Source organism: Sarcophilus harrisii, chromosome 2, assembly GCF_902635505.1.
Source record: "Sarcophilus harrisii chromosome 2, mSarHar1.11, whole genome shotgun sequence".
NCBI lineage: Eukaryota > Metazoa > Chordata > Mammalia > Dasyuromorphia > Dasyuridae > Sarcophilus > Sarcophilus harrisii.
Genome location: NC_045427.1, coordinates 447,512,327 through 447,528,300, shown reverse-complemented (window position 1 = coordinate 447,528,300; position 15,974 = coordinate 447,512,327). Strand labels below are relative to the sequence as shown.

At 32.1% G+C, this 15,974-nt stretch overlaps 1 protein-coding gene across 1 annotated transcript in view; it reads left to right on the top strand.

Annotated features, from left to right (window-relative positions):
• DENND1A (DENN domain containing 1A) overlaps window positions 1-15,974 on the top strand; it is a 645,990-nt gene that overhangs the window by 130,863 nt on the left and 499,153 nt on the right. Inside the window, 1 exon segment of the mRNA XM_031954278.1 lies at window positions 8,906-8,949. Within this exon segment, the coding sequence (XP_031810138.1) occupies window positions 8,906-8,949 (44 nt within the window).

The window sequence follows — 15,974 nt, the reverse complement described above, 5'->3', positions numbered from 1 at the left end:
GTGAATTGAAATTTAAGGTTCAGAACACATTGTAACAAATTTCTACCTCTCCTTCAAATTTATGTACTTATAAGAAAATACATATGCATTTATATGAAAATGGGATAAAATCTGGGAATCAATATCAAGATTTATATTAGTTTTTAAGGAAACACACCCCTTCTAAATATGTAACCACTAAGAATAGATATCAAATCTTAAGCTTTTTACTAAAACTTCTTCAGTATTAAAAACATCTACATAAGCATATTACCTGTTCAATTTTTGTTTTTGTTTGGTTATTTATCTCCTCTCTTCACTCTTTTTATGTTTTTTGTAATTCTTCTCTCAACTTCTTCCTCATTCTATTTTCAGTATAACTAGTAGGGGCTTCTGCAGCATAAAGTTTTGAGAATTATTAGGTACCCATTCTATTTTGATACTAAAGGGGTTATGGAAAATATTTCAAATTATCAGTAATCTTTTTTGGCATACACAGGTCAAAAATCCATCAACATGCCCAAGAAACAAAGATAAACCTCCCACGTCCCCTCCCCACTGCCCCCGAATTTTATTGCCTAACGTCAACGGGCTCATTATTTGTACAACAGCTGATGTATTTAGTACTTGTTGATTCACTTAATTGGTAACTGTACTACATTCATAACAACTCCAACTATGGAAAACAATAGGTCAGTGTCTGCTGTTTATGCATAAATAGTCACATAGAGGCAGAATATGTCTGAAAGACAGAATATGTTATTTTGAAGAGTAATCTGTTACATGAATGGGGCTATTGCTTATACCATGCTGAGGTGGGTTTTATGTGTTCCTGTATTCAATAATTGTCTGTATGCTTACAATCTGGGAAGTTTGTAAACTATGCTCAAGATATTAGGTTAGCTCTGAAATGCCAGTATTGGAGGAAATGTTAAAAAGAAGAGCTCTATGGAAAAACATGATTTTTCAGATTGGTAATAACCCAGATATTTTTTATCTGCTGTATTATTTGTGTTTTTAAAGGCCTAGAATTATTTTTGGGGTGAGGGGAGCTTGAGGATATATGTTTAAAAATGTAGCTATTGAACATATATTTAAATCCCTTATGATTTATTCTGTCTTAGGTAGCATATTAAGATTCTGAGTTTTAAATTGGGAATAATTGTTTATTATGCCATTTATGTGGCACTTTGACTTCCCAAAAATAGTCTTTTAAAATGTTTACTTATTTTAAGTGGACATATTAAGGAGGTGGATTTTGTTTATTTGCTTGTTTTGTGGAGGGAAGTTAGAGAAGGGGAGAATCTATATTTAGAAGCTAGAATAATTGTTTAGAATAATAATAATGATACTAATAGCTCCTATTGAAATACGTAGCATTTTGGATTTTGTCATGCTAAGCCTCTCAGGTATGCAGTATCAGTGTAAAAAGGAAACCTGTGCCTGAATTTTACTAGTTATTTGGATAGCTTAGTTATTGAAGGCAACAGAAAGAAATACTGATTGGGTCTTTTGATTTTTTTTTTTTTTTTTTTTTTGGCTTTTAAAGTAATACAAATATGCCTCTTCAAGAAATGTTTTAACCCTGAACTTGCAAACTTCAAGTTATAAAAAGGATCCATCTCTAAAAGAATTGTGATCGTTTAGGAAGACTGAACCAATTATTGAGGCTGTTTACAATTTAGAGTAAACAAAGCTGTATTTTTGTAGCTGAAACAGTTTCTTTGAAGATTTTTATTAGTATAATTACAGTTTGTTACCATTTTCTGTCTTGCTATCAAAAACCTTTTTTGTCCTATCAAAAATTAGCTTTTGTTTTTTCCTTTTAAATAAATTTTTAAAAGTTTAGTTTTACATATAAGACTTTAATTTGCCTCTGAAATAGACAATTTCTGTAGTTGAGCACTTTATGTGTATTATGTTTTTATTTATAAAATCATATATTACTAAGATTATTTAAAAAGTAACATAGCAGACTTAGAACGTTTTTGCAGTATGTTCTCATCCTCTCATCTGGAAAATTAAATCAGGCTACAGTGTGGATTAGTATTTAGGTTGTGGGGAAGGAAAAATAGTATCTTAAATCCTATGAAATTAGAAAAACGAGATTATAATTTGCAACTAATTCTAAAACTCTTTTTTGTGTTCCCTTTCGATAGGTGGTGGTTAGGCTAGGTTTTAATACACAGTCTTAAAACATATCCAATTCTTTCTTAACAGCTGAGATATTGTTTTGGTTACCCAAAGATAGTGGTAAATATGAAGATCACTGATACTTGGATATTTTTAGTCCAAGGTAAGCTTCTTAATTAGTCACATTTTTAGTGTTTTAATTTTAAAGTTACTGTAGATATGATTTGCTGTGCTTTCAGAATTGTAGGATTTTTCAAGTTGTAAGAGAACTCAGAGGCCCTGTAGTCTGTTACTTTAGCCAGAATTAAAGTTCAGTTCTTACAGTGTATATACAAAATGAAATAGATGAATGATACAGAGATGAAATTAAGTCTTATCATTATATGGTACCCATTGAAGAAAACATAATTTGGAATCTTTGCATTTCTTCTTATTTAAAATAAACTTCTCTTAAATGTGCTTAAATGTCTAAGTCCTGAGCAAAAACTTGATGTGATGTATAGATAATGTAGCTCCTGAGTTATAAACTAGATTTCATAAGTATCTATACGTAGCATTTCTGGTGTAAGAGAATAGTGTCTGCCATGTTTTCCAGGAACTTTAAGCCTAAGGCAAAACTTGGGGTTTTTGGAGTTTGTGTAAAATAATTTATAGCACCTACCCCAGTATTTCTGGCTCAAATTCTTATTCTACTAATTAAACATCCTCTGGCAAATTCTAGTATATCTTAAAGCTCTAAAAGTACATGTTAGAAGAAAGGCAAATTTGGAATAACATGAAAATAGAAAAACTTGCCCTTATCCAAAAATGTTCTAGATTCTTCCTCAATTTTTGGACTCTAGAACATCTAATCTTTTAAAGTACAGTTATATATATATATGTATACACACACACACACACACACACACACACCCCTTTAGGTTAAGTTGAGTTATCCAATCATGTCTTGTGAAAATGCCCACATTAAATTTGTAAAAACCCATTATTCTTTGTACTTTTAAAGTGCTTGGGGAGAGGAGTTGTCTTTTCTTTGGGTGACTGTTACATTGGAGGTATTATATTTAATCTATGAGGGAAGAAGACTGCTAATTCCGGAATCTAGGCCTACTAAAGGTTAAGAGGTTTATAGATGCTCTGGGCCTACTTGGTAAGTAGTTGCAACTATCAAACTTTCAGTTGAAAAGTATTTTCTTGAGAAATCCTGGTATTGATTTTCAAGTCTGCAAGTATTTATCATTTAAATAAGAAATAAGTTGCAGATAGTAACAAGTCTGAGGGGAAAATAAGGTAGGGAAATATAATCATACCATGTCTAATACAAATTTTATCGTGTTAATATTTAAAGAATCAGTGCTTTCATTGATACGATTATGCATTCCATTAATACAGATGGTAACCACATTTTTCCAGCCAGAGCATGTGATGAATATAGTTTCAATAGTAATTTTAATTTTCTAATTCTCTTAGTCATGCCTAATGCTGGCATTTTGTTCTAGACTTCATCTCTTCTAGTGAGAAAGGATTTCTGTATATATGTGGTTTAATTTATTTTCCAAATCAGAAACCAGGACATGTGTTCTGACAAAAGATGTTACATTTGCAAAGCTTTGTTAAAAATATATTCTCTTTTCTACAAATCAGAACCATCCTAGAAAATCTAAGACATGCAAATTTGTCATGCATTTATTGATGGTAATTTTTTTTTATCATTAAGGATTAACTTTTCCTTGCCATGCTTTTCTGCTAGAAGATCTTTACAATGAAAGTTCATGGCTCAAAATCCATGCACTTTTTGATGAAATGCAAATATGAAGTGGCATTTTGAAAATTAGCAATTGTAATAGTGGATGATGGTTTAAGAACAGAGATATAAATATTAGACTGATGAACAGTTTTCCAGTGTATGTTATTTTCCACATAAAGATATAGAACATTTCATAAAATGGTCCCAGACCATTTAAAACTCAAAGAAATGCAGCTGACGCAATGAAATACATAGAGTACTTGTAAAAACATACAGACACGCAAGTGGATTGCTGCCAGAAAGAAAATATAAAGGCGGTTTGCCTAACTGCAGGGTGCCGCGTTTTGTACATGTGCCATGCCGGTGCTGTTAGTACAGAGTATGTTGTGTTGCTTGGGGAAAAGCAGATTGTATTTGGACCTTTTTAGCTTAAAGAGTCTTATGTAGATCTTAAGGTGAAAATTATGGATTAGCAGAAAGTGAAGAAGCCATGCAAAATAGGCATTTTATGAAAACATCAATGTAACTTGTTTTTCTTTTTGGTGTTAATTTTGTTTTTTTTAAAAAAACAAAAAAACTCTTGCATAATATTCTGGATTGCCAACTGCCACTAAGTTTTCTTCCATTGCCTTCTTGTGGAGTCAAGGGGCCCATAGGTTCTCAAAGCCTGTTAATTGAGTAAAACTTTTAGATGTTCTTCCAGGTCCACAAGGTTGGACGCTTAATTCATAGGTTGTGGGTCTGTTGTCAAAGAATCAGGGAAGCTAAGTACATAGACACTTATTACTATAATGCTCATCAAGACCTGTTGAATTTTTTTGGCCATAGTGACTTTTATAAAGATAATTTACAATAGCATAGTGGAATGCAATCTGCATTGGTAAAGGTATATTATATTTTCTAGATTTTTTAGATTCTAGAATCCTTAAATTTTAACTGTGAAATACTGATTGATTGCAATACTGGATATTTGTGATTAACAGGAAAAATCTTTGTAGATTGAATTGCCCTAATCTAATATGTGCAAAGCAATATTAGGTGGACTTAAAAAAATGAATTGTAAGTTGTATGGACATTTCTTTTCATCATAAATAATATGTATTAAGAGACTAGGAAAATCAGAACTGAAAAAGCTTATAGAGTGATTGTAGCCTGTGATAAATTATTTATTACTTGGACACTTTTGACTCTTAAGAAATCCAGAATCTCTAGAAGGATAGCCTCAGGAAAGTAAGTATACACTGATTTAGTAGATTGTATTAATTCTATCAATGTATACTTTTGGGAATTCAGAAGTCTCTTTTTACTTTTAGCATTTTAAAGTATTTGATACTTTCATCAAGATAATCACTTTTTTCCTGCTTATTTTGTTGTCCAGTCATTTCAGTGGTATCTGACTCTTCATGACTCTATTTGGGATTTTCTTGGCAAAGATTTTAGGGTGGTTTGCCATTTCCTTCTCCAAGAAACTGAGGCAAATATTATTAAGTACCTTGCCCAGGATCATACAGCTACTAAGTATCTGAGGCCAGATTTGAAATCAGGAAGATGAATCTTCTTGATTCCAGCCCCTGAGCATTATCCATTGTACCATCTAGCTGCCCTCTGCTCATTTAGCATTTAATTTTTTAGAATTGTAGTATTTTCTGTTTTATGAACAAATCTTGAACAATGGAAGATTAGAGCTGAAAGAAATCATGTTTATTTATCTATCAGTCTCCCTCCAACCCCCTTTTCTCCAGCTATACCCCCATTAGAATCTAAGCTTCATGAAGGCAGGGACTGCTTTTGTTTATCTTTATTTTTGTGACATCCTGCACATAACTTATATTTAGTGGGCACTTAATAAATGTTTGTGGAATAGGAATATTAGAAGGTAGAGCAAAAAACGTTAGAACTGAAAGAGATGGTAGGATCTAGAATAGACAATATTAGACCAGACTTCTATAATATTTACTTAGTACTTTAAAAATTGCTAATTCTTTAGTGTTCTGGTTGGCTAAAACCATGATTGCAAATTATATGTTTAGCTGACTTTACACGATCCACAAGAATCTAAGTATTTTTTTTTTTTAAATGCATGTTATATATTTGAACGGAAAGGGCCTACTGATATTTGTTATCAAAGAACTAATAAGAGACAAAATTTTGTAGAAACTGAGCAAGTGATTTGGAGAAAAAGAAGAAAACTAGGAGTTAGATATTATGCTAGACTATTTTAAGGTTTCCTAATTATTTTGTGTGTGTTAGGAATTCCTTTGGCAGTCTACTGAAATCTATGGACCTTTTCTCAGATTAATCTTTTTAGAATCCTAAAAACATGTGGGATCACAAAGAAAACATTGAAATATATTTTTTAAAGAAATTCACAGACATGAAGTTAAGAACTCCTGTGAAGAAATTTTTCTTTTGGGGCATCAGTTTATGATGAATTCAAGTTGTCTGTCATATATGTTTTAGAAATTATAGCAATTAGCATTTATTTTTATTCCTTCTCATAGCAGCAGTAATTCAAGTTTATATTTACATTATGCTTTAAAATTTATATAGTAGGGAGCAAGTACTGTGCTTCACTCCCATTAATTGATGCAAAAACATCCCTAATGAAGGGAAAAGACTTGCCTGTGGTCACTGCACAGAGTGAGCTCTGGAACCATACTTTTTGATTTCAAGCCTGGTGCTCCTTTCACTGTACTATATTGTGTGTCAATACATAGCACACACTAGAAGAGCTTTAATAGATGACAAGGTAACTCCTTTATCTGCTAATCCCAGCTTGTATGGGTCTTTCCATTCAATAGACCATTTTTATTGCCCTGTAGGCTGCTGTCTATAAAGCTCAGATGAAGTAAACTGGTTTTAGTCCTGGAAGATGCTACTCCTGAATTGCTAAAGGTTGTTCTGCATTGGCAGTGATACTACAATCAATTTTGAAGAGAGTTGTGTCCTGAGTTCTGCACTTTTCCCACAAACCTTGGTCCTAATGCAATCTATTCATTGAAGAGCAAAAATTCTTCCTTTCATTAATGTGTTTCCCATGCCATACAATAATGTGGTGGTTACTTATGTGCCAGAGGTACATAAACTCTATATTGATCACAGCAAACTCTAAAGTCTTTCAGTAAAAATTCTGGTGATGAATTTTGTGTCTGACTTGTGAAGACTAACCTAACTAAATTGGAGGAGATTCATCATTGAAAAACTGATGAATTCTTTTGGTCAGAGCAAATCATGCTAAGTGCCTGCTAAAGGTGTGGAGGAATTGCCATTCTTCTCTTAGTGGCTTGAGCAGTCATAATGATGAAATCTGAAATAAAGAATTTTTTTTAAACAAACCTTAAAAAAAAGATCAGAATTTGAGTAAATATGATTTGGAGGGAGACTTGCATCTGGTAAAAATGTATTCAACAAAGCAAACATCAATAAAAAGAATAAATAGTTCAAATTTACCTGATCCCTCATGTATATTTTGTAAAAAACAAACTATACTAATGATCTTAATGTCCTTCTGGAAATAAACTATATCCTTAATTTTGAAAAGTTGGCTCTTTTACTAATCAATAGCAAATGGTATCCTAATAGCTTCTAATTATAAAGCAGTGGTATAATAGAAAGAGAATTGGATTTAGTCGGAAAATCCGCATTTGTTTATCAGCTGTAACTTCTAGTTGTATGACCCTGGGGCAAATCAAGCACCTCTAATATTTGTCATTTTCTTTAATCTGAGGTGTATGAGCTGGTACTTCAAGAGTTGTTTTAATTTGCACTTTTCTAATTATTAGTGAATTAAAACATTTTTTATATTGCGATTGATAGCTTGTATTTCTTTCTCTGAAAACTGCCTATTTATATCCTTTGATCATTTATCTATTCAGGAAAAAGTAATAAGTGTTTATTAAGCGCCTTCTGCATTACAGTTACTGTATTCTAAGTATTTAAAAAATATTATCTCTTATAACAATCCTGGGTAGTGGGTGCTCTTTATGACCATTTATACTTGAAGAAACTGAGGCAAGCAGAGGTTAAGGGATTTGCCCAACATTACCTAGCTGCTGAGGTGTCTGAATCTGACTGATATCTAGAGATTCTAATTCCTAGTCCAGCATTACACTCCACTCTGCAACTTAGCTATGTTATTGGGCTGTTGTATGGAAAGTATTTCACAAACCTGTATACTTATTGTTTGTAGTTCATTTATCTGTTGACTTTATTGACTGGGAATTGGTTGACTTTAGAAATATAATTTTATAAAACAAATGAACTTTTATCATTTTTTAAAAATAGATACTATTTTCCTGTAGGCGTTTGAGTAAAGCCAACTGTATCAGACAAAACATAATTTCTTCTTATATTTTACAACCGTACTATTTATATCGAAAAATGTAACCGGTAGTAGGGCTTTTTCTCATCTATTCTAAGACATTTGATAACTGTAAGAGAAAACTTAAGTCTCTATCTTCTGGTATCTGCAGAATTGTTTTCTAAATATTTAGGAAAGTTTTTATAATAATAGCATGAGCGTTATCCCCTTTGAATTAACCTTGAAAGGGTTCAGGCCTTTCTGTTCTTACCCCTACCTCCCAGCCCCAATTTTCTCATCCCCTCTCCCAACCCAGTGGTGTGAAAGGTTGTTTTTCTAGCACACAGCTGTAATTGTGTAAAGGAGGCTTCTGATTCAAGTTGAAAAGTCGAAGCAGGTTTGGAAACGTGTGTGTGTGTGTGTGTGTGTGTGTGATTCTAATTTATTCTCTGTCTCTCTCACACACACACACACACACACACACCCCTTTCTAGATAGTGAAATTTTTACATTAGGTAAAAGCCCAAAGTTAACAGTAATGTCAGGCTTTTTTTTTTTAAATTTCTGGAGGAGGTTAAAGGGAGTTCCTTGAAGAGCTCTTCCTTGTGCTTATCAACATAGCAGCCTCATCTGCCCTCCTTGGATCCCCTGCCAGGGTTGCTATCATCTTCTGATCAAATATTAATGTGTGATTCTCTGCCTGCTCACTAATCCAAAGCCAATTAATATTATCTGTCAATTATTTACAGGTCCTGAGGTGCAGAGGCAATTCCCAGAGGACTACAGTGACCAGGTTTGGAATGCGTAATTAATTTTTTTACATGACAAAATTTATTTCAGAGTTGTTCAACACATTATTACCATTTTTAAAAAACCAAAAGTGGTAAGTGGATTTCTAGAAGGGAAGGGAGGCAGTGATTAGGAACTAACAAAGAAGAAACGAAAAATGAACTAGTACCAGAAAATGTTGATACTAGGTTTGGAGGCTGAATGATTTATCAGTAGTATAGTGGATAGGACACTAGATATAAAGTTTAAGGGATCCAATTTTGTATATACTTTCCAGTACATATTAGCTGTGTAACTCTTGTCAGGTCAGTTTACCTTGTCATAGCTTTTTCATCTGCAGAAGGGCAAAGAGAAAGCAAGGGAATACTCTTTTACATAGGGCTTACTTATAGTAAGTACTATGTTAAATGCTTTGCAAATATTATCTCATTAAAATAGGATACAGTCTTTAATTTATAATATAATTATGAAGAAAATAATTTTTTCAAACTTTGAAGTCTTATAGAAATGTAGAAAGTTATTACTATTAATATTAGGCATAGAGAAAGGTAGAGCATTTCTAAGGACATTCTAATTTGAAGTATGCTATGCTTTGCTACTTATTATGAAATTCTCTTTGAGTTGTTTTGGTAAAATTTTTAACTCTGTGGACATCTTAAAAATTGCCTTGTAAGATTTCCAAAAATTTGAAGTGGGTTATAAAAACCTACTAAGCAGTAGTAGAATTGAATTGGGAATACTGATATGTGAAGGAAAAGATTTTTTAAAAAATCATTCCTTCTAAAATGTTTTAATAGTATTTTATTTTTCAAATATATGTAATGATAATTTTCAACATTCATTTTTGCAAGTCTTTGTGTTCCAGATTTTTTTCTCTCCCCACCTTACCTCCTCTCTCCCCAAGATAGCAAACAGTCTGATATAGGTTAAATATATACAGGTTAAACATGTTTTCATATTTGTCTTGTTGTGTAAGAAAAAATCAGACCAAAAGGTAAAAAATCAGGAGGAAAAAAACAGAACAAAACAAAAAAAGGAGTGTATGTAAATACTATGCTTTGATACGTATTCAGTCATGAATGTTCTCTCTGAATGTGGATGGCATTTTCCATCCCAATTCTATTGAAATTTCCTTGAAACATTGAGTTGTTGAGAAGAGCCAAGTCTATCACAGTTCATCATCTTGTTATTACTAATTGTTATTGATAATTTTGTTATTACTATGTAAAATATTCTTTTGATTCTCCTCACAGAAGAAAAAGTTTTTTTTTTTGTTTTTTTTTTTTAGGAGGTTTTATATGGAAGAGAGTTTTTGTTGAGGTGTTGATGAAATCTAAAGTTGTCAGATTCGTTCTTTTAGTAGAATCAGAAAAGTAATTTTCACCTATGAGATAGCCCCAGTCACTGATGAATTTTCATTGTTTCCTTTAAATACATCCATGATGATTATTATGGAAATGTTTTGCATTATATTATATACATATATATTATATAACCTATATTCAGTTGCTTGTAATCAATGAGGGAGATGGGGAAGGAAAAAGGGAAATAATCTGGAACTCAAAGTTTTAAAAACTAATTTTAAAAATTATTTTACATGTAACTGAAGGAAAAATAAAATTCTAAAGTAAAAAAATTAAAAAATCTTTGATGTTTTAAAATTTGAGTTGGCTATCAATTTGTGGACACAGTTATAACTTTTTTTTTTAATACATTGATGTTAAGAGGAGCAAGGGAGAGGGAGAGTTTTTTTTTTCCCATTTGTCCTTTTAATTTGAATTTTATTATATCATTGCCTGAATATGTTAAGAAAAGTATCTTTAATTTCATTAATCAAACAACCTCATAAAGCTTTTCTCTTTCCCTGTTGTCCTAAGAGGCCTTATGCATGTCTTGTTTTAGCTCTGCCTCTAATTTGTTTTGTGTCTTTGGGCAAATAATTTTTCTAAGATTTATTTCCTCATTTTTAAAAAGAAGAAATTAGAAAAGGTGATATAGACCAGTGGTGTTGGCCTCTAGTAGAAACTGGTATCACTAAATTGTATATTAGGATCCCTGTGGACTTGGTTTTAAATGTAATATTATTTTCATTTTTCTATATTTATGTTGTTAAATATTTCCCAATTATATTTTAATCAGATTTAGGCTGTAATTGGAAGTGTTGTGGACCATATATTTGATACATCTCATTAGACTTTTTAGTTCTTCTCCTTTATGTTCTAACATTCTGTGTTCTAATGACCTTTTGTAGTTATATTATGAACTAATAATAATTTGTTCTTAGGTCCCTCCTAGTACTAATATTAGTACTGATTCTACTAGTGTGGTTCACTACTAAATATGATTCAATGCCAAGTTATTTCTATTGAATTCACTAAATATTGTTAAAGCTCTGTGAACTGTAAGTCATTAGTTGGAATTGGAGATACAGAAATGAAAAAGTTTAATTAAAGTTTATAACAAATGGAGAAAGTCTTGGGAAATTAATATTGGTAAAACAATAGCAAAGATAGCTAAACCTTAAATATAGTTGCACATTACTGTTGGGGGATAAAACTAGCACATACGATAGAGAATTTTTTTTTTGAACAAGATATGATATACATATATTCACAAATATGTGTTAAATATATATGTGTATATGTATATGTGTGTATGTGTGTACATCCATACATATACACACACAGCATAATTTGACCAATATTATAGCTAAATCATTGATATTAGGTAATTCTGTAAACTGGGATTTTATAATACTGGTATAACTTTAACTGTGATTGACATTGTTTTGTTATAAGATCGACCCTGTTATATCCACCTGAGATCTCACTACAAAATTATCTACTGGACATCCATCTGTACTATTAATAAATAAAAAACATTATCCTTTTGAAATTAACAGTCCTTTTTTTTTTTTTTTATAAAAGAACTAATTAATAACATTTGGTGGAGTGTGTGTGTGTGTGTGTGTGTGTGTGTGTGTGTGTGTGTGTAAAATAAAAGATTCTTGGAGGAAAGACAAACAATTTTCAGTCTATTTTGTCTATGATTCAACAAAATTAAAACATTTGTCTTCCCAATCCTCCTTACCACCTCCAATGTGTCTCAAATACTCCCAAACCAGATCTTTTTTTACTGTAGTTTGGAGATAGAGCACTGTGTTATTGAAAGTGCATTTAATTTAAGAAGACCTGAATTCGAGTCCTTGATCTGCTACTTAGTAGATGTATGATGTTTGATAAATCATTTAACCCCACTGGGTCTCAGTCTTACTTATCTGTAAAATGATGCTTGTAGTACTTGCAGCCCTTTTCTTTTAGAGATGTACTTGCAGTACTGCAACAGCTGTTAGATGTGCACCCATACACATATATATGTGTATACACACAGAGAAAGGAAGAGGGAGAGGGAGGAGAGAGAAAAATTTTAAGCTCCCTCTAAGCCTTAAGAACTTTTTTGATTTTTATGACATTATGTCAATGAAATAATTATTTTCTTTAAGCACTATCAGAATAATATAAAAAAATTTTAAAATAATTTTAAGAGTTGAATGTGAACCTTTAATTATGAAAGTGGTGTGTGTGTGTGCGCGTGTGTACCTAAGGACTGTTACATCTCTAGGAGAAAAGGAATGCAAGTACTACAAGCATCATTTTACAGATAAGAAAACTAAGACTCAGGGAGATTAAGTGATTTGCCTTTCTGTGAAACTTTCTGTGATCCAGCACTTTGATCAATGAAGAAAAATGTGGTAGGGAGAAAACTTTGAATTGGAACTTGGGATTTTTTTTTTTAACTTTCTATCCCATCAGATTATAACATTTTTGCTTTAAAGAACTATAAAAAACAACAATATGTGATTTATATTTCAACAGCATTATAACATCCCCTATACAAATCTTGCTATGGATATTGAATATAACACAACTGTTCCTTGTCCTTTGAATTATCTAAGATAACTAGTCCCCCCTTCCTTTTTTTCCCAAGTTTTTTTATAGTAAGTTTTTATTTTTCAAAATAATGCAAAGATAGTTTTCAATATTCATTAAAACCTTTTATTCCATATATCTCTCTCTCCTTCCCCTCCACCCCAGACAGCAAGTCCTTCAGTATAGGTTAAACATGTGCAGTTCTTCTGAACATATTTCCACATTTATCATGCTACACCAGAAAACATATCAAAAAGGAAAAAAATGAGAAAAACAAAAGCAAGCAAACAATAACCAAAAAGGTGAAATTACTAAATTGTGATTCACATTAAAAATAAAATCCTCTCCCCAGATGCAGATGGCTCATTCTCTCACAAGTCTATTGGAATTGGCTTGAATCATCACCTCATTGTTGAAAAGAGCCAAGTCCATCACAGTTGATCATCACATTTTCTTGTTGTTATGTACAATGTTCTCTTGGTTCTACTTACTTCACTTAGCATCAGGTTCCTATAAGTCTATTCAAGCCTCTCTGAAATCATCTTGCTGATCATTTTTTATAGAACAATAATATTGCATTACATTCATATACCATAACTTATTCAATCATTCCCCACCTGATGGGCATCCACTCAGTTTCCAGTTCCTTGTCATTACAAAAAGAGCCACTACAAATATTTTTGCACTTATGGGTCCTTTCCCCTGACACTATTGCTGGATCAAAAGGTTTGTACATTTTAATAGCTCTTTGGGCAGTTTCAAATTGCTCTGCAGAGTGGTTAGAGCTGTTCACAATTCCACCAACTATGTATTAGTATCCCAGTTTTTTCACATCTCCTCCAACATTTATCATTATCTTTTCCTGTCTTCTTAGCTAGTTTGAGAGGTATATAGTGGTACCTCAATAAGTCTAGCCTTTTTTACCTTAGATGCTAATACTCAGAATAGACATCATTTATATAGTGCTTTGAATTATGTAATTGCATAATATATCTAATTACATATCTAATATATAATTTTATATATATATCTAATATACATCTAATTATAATATATCTAATATAATTATATTAGATATATTATAATATCTAATATGATAATATAATATCCCTCTTAGGAAGAATTTGAAGATTAAAAGAATGATTTACCCAAGATATCCCATAATATTTTTACTCACATTTATAATCCAGATCTTCTGATTCCCAGTTCAGTGCCTTTTCCATCACACTACACTTGCTCTCAATAGCATAAGTTTGTTGGGATCTAGCTTATTCTTATAGTTATAAACTTAAGTCTTGAATATAATTGGAAATATTATAGGGAATACCTGTTGGGGAATATACGCTTGAAGTATTTTAAAGATTTTCTTTTTGATTTTTTCTTAACAACCATTAACCTAATGATTACTAGATTAGAATTTAGAAAATGACTTACGGAGCATACCTTTTCCATAAATGCAGGGATATGTAACTTATGAATCCATTAAAGAAAACTTGATTATAGAAATAAAGCTTCTGAGTTTCCAGATTTCCTTCCTCCCTCCCTTCTCCCTATTCTCCTTCTCTTCCCTTCCTCTCTCCTTGCCTTCCTCTTTCTCTTTTCTTTTGTGGGATAAGTATTGCCTACTGGCAAATGAGTAAATAGATACTGAAATTTAATATGAAATTTGTATTTCTTAGAGGCCTATTTTTATTTGATTCTAGGAGCTATAGAAATCCAGAAGTAGAATAATCTTTAAGGCATAATCTGTTAATGCTAAAAGGTATCTTTAGAATACAGAAAATGATTTTAGAATGTAGAATTTTAGACTAGGAATTGCTGTTTGGATGTAGAATGCTAGCGTTGGAAGAAACTTTAAAATATCATCTAGTCCAACTGTCTGATTTTACACATGAAGAAATTGAGGCTCAGAGAAAGGAAAGGACTTGTCTATCATATCATGTAAAGTGGGAAAGCCTGGAATAAAGTCAAGATTTTCTGTCTATTAATTTATTCACTGCACCATGGAACTAGTCAATGATTCCCTGACCAAGTAAATTTAATTTTTTTCTCTTTATTAATAGATGCTTCAGAGACAAATCTTACCAATCCTTTGTTAAATATTATAATAACATAATTCTAAGATATATTTCTATTTACATATGGTGCTCACATTCTCAACATACAGTGTTTTTTGTATTCAAACATTTATGATCAAATCCATAAGGAATAGTTGAGTTAAATCAACACAAAGTAAAGCACTTATTGCTACAAAAAAAAAAAAAAAAAATCCCCTCCTGTTTCCCCTTCATTCGTCTAAACTCTCAGGGCTTGTTTTTACATACAGTATATTTCCCATGTACCAGCACATCTGATCAGAGACGCTTGCTGCTGCTAGATGTTTTATTCCGTGTGTTCTTTGTACCTTACAGTAAAAGAATCTGTCACAAATTATTGTGGCCTACTGCTTTAGAAACCAAGAAAAAAGGAGGTTAGATTGACATCTGTGACTGAATAATGATGACCAGCCTTTTGGCTCCCCTTGAGCCGCAAAGCTAGCATTGCCTTTAGAGTGGGAAAAGAGGCAAGAAGAAAGAGGAGGGATAAAAGAGAGTTACAAATCTGTGGTCCTGGAGATGTATTACTGTTGGACCAGTTGTCTGCGTGGTATGATAATCCATTTTGATCTTCTCTGTCTTAATTGTCTGTTAAAGACAAAACGAGTGGGAAAAGTTCATCAGTTTCATCTTTGTGTCTTTCGTTTAGAGGAAGAATAAAAATGATCTATCAATATAGAAGAAACCTTTCTTTCTGATATGGAAGTAATGCAGACCCAACACATTTTATTAAAATATTTCTCCCTCATTATTTCATCCTTCTCAGCTATGATAGATCTTCCTGTTTCATAAAAAATGTAATCTGAAATGTAAATAAGGGTCTTGATAGTGAGGAAGTAATGAGGAGCTGAAGCCACATTTTAGAAATCTTGATTATAATTACTGACAGAGTAAATTCTTAGTGTCTAGATTCCCCTCTACAATTGCTGCCTCCTCCCCGCCCCCCCATAAGTTGTCTTTGACACACTCAGACCACACTGACATCTATGCTTTAAAATCATTAA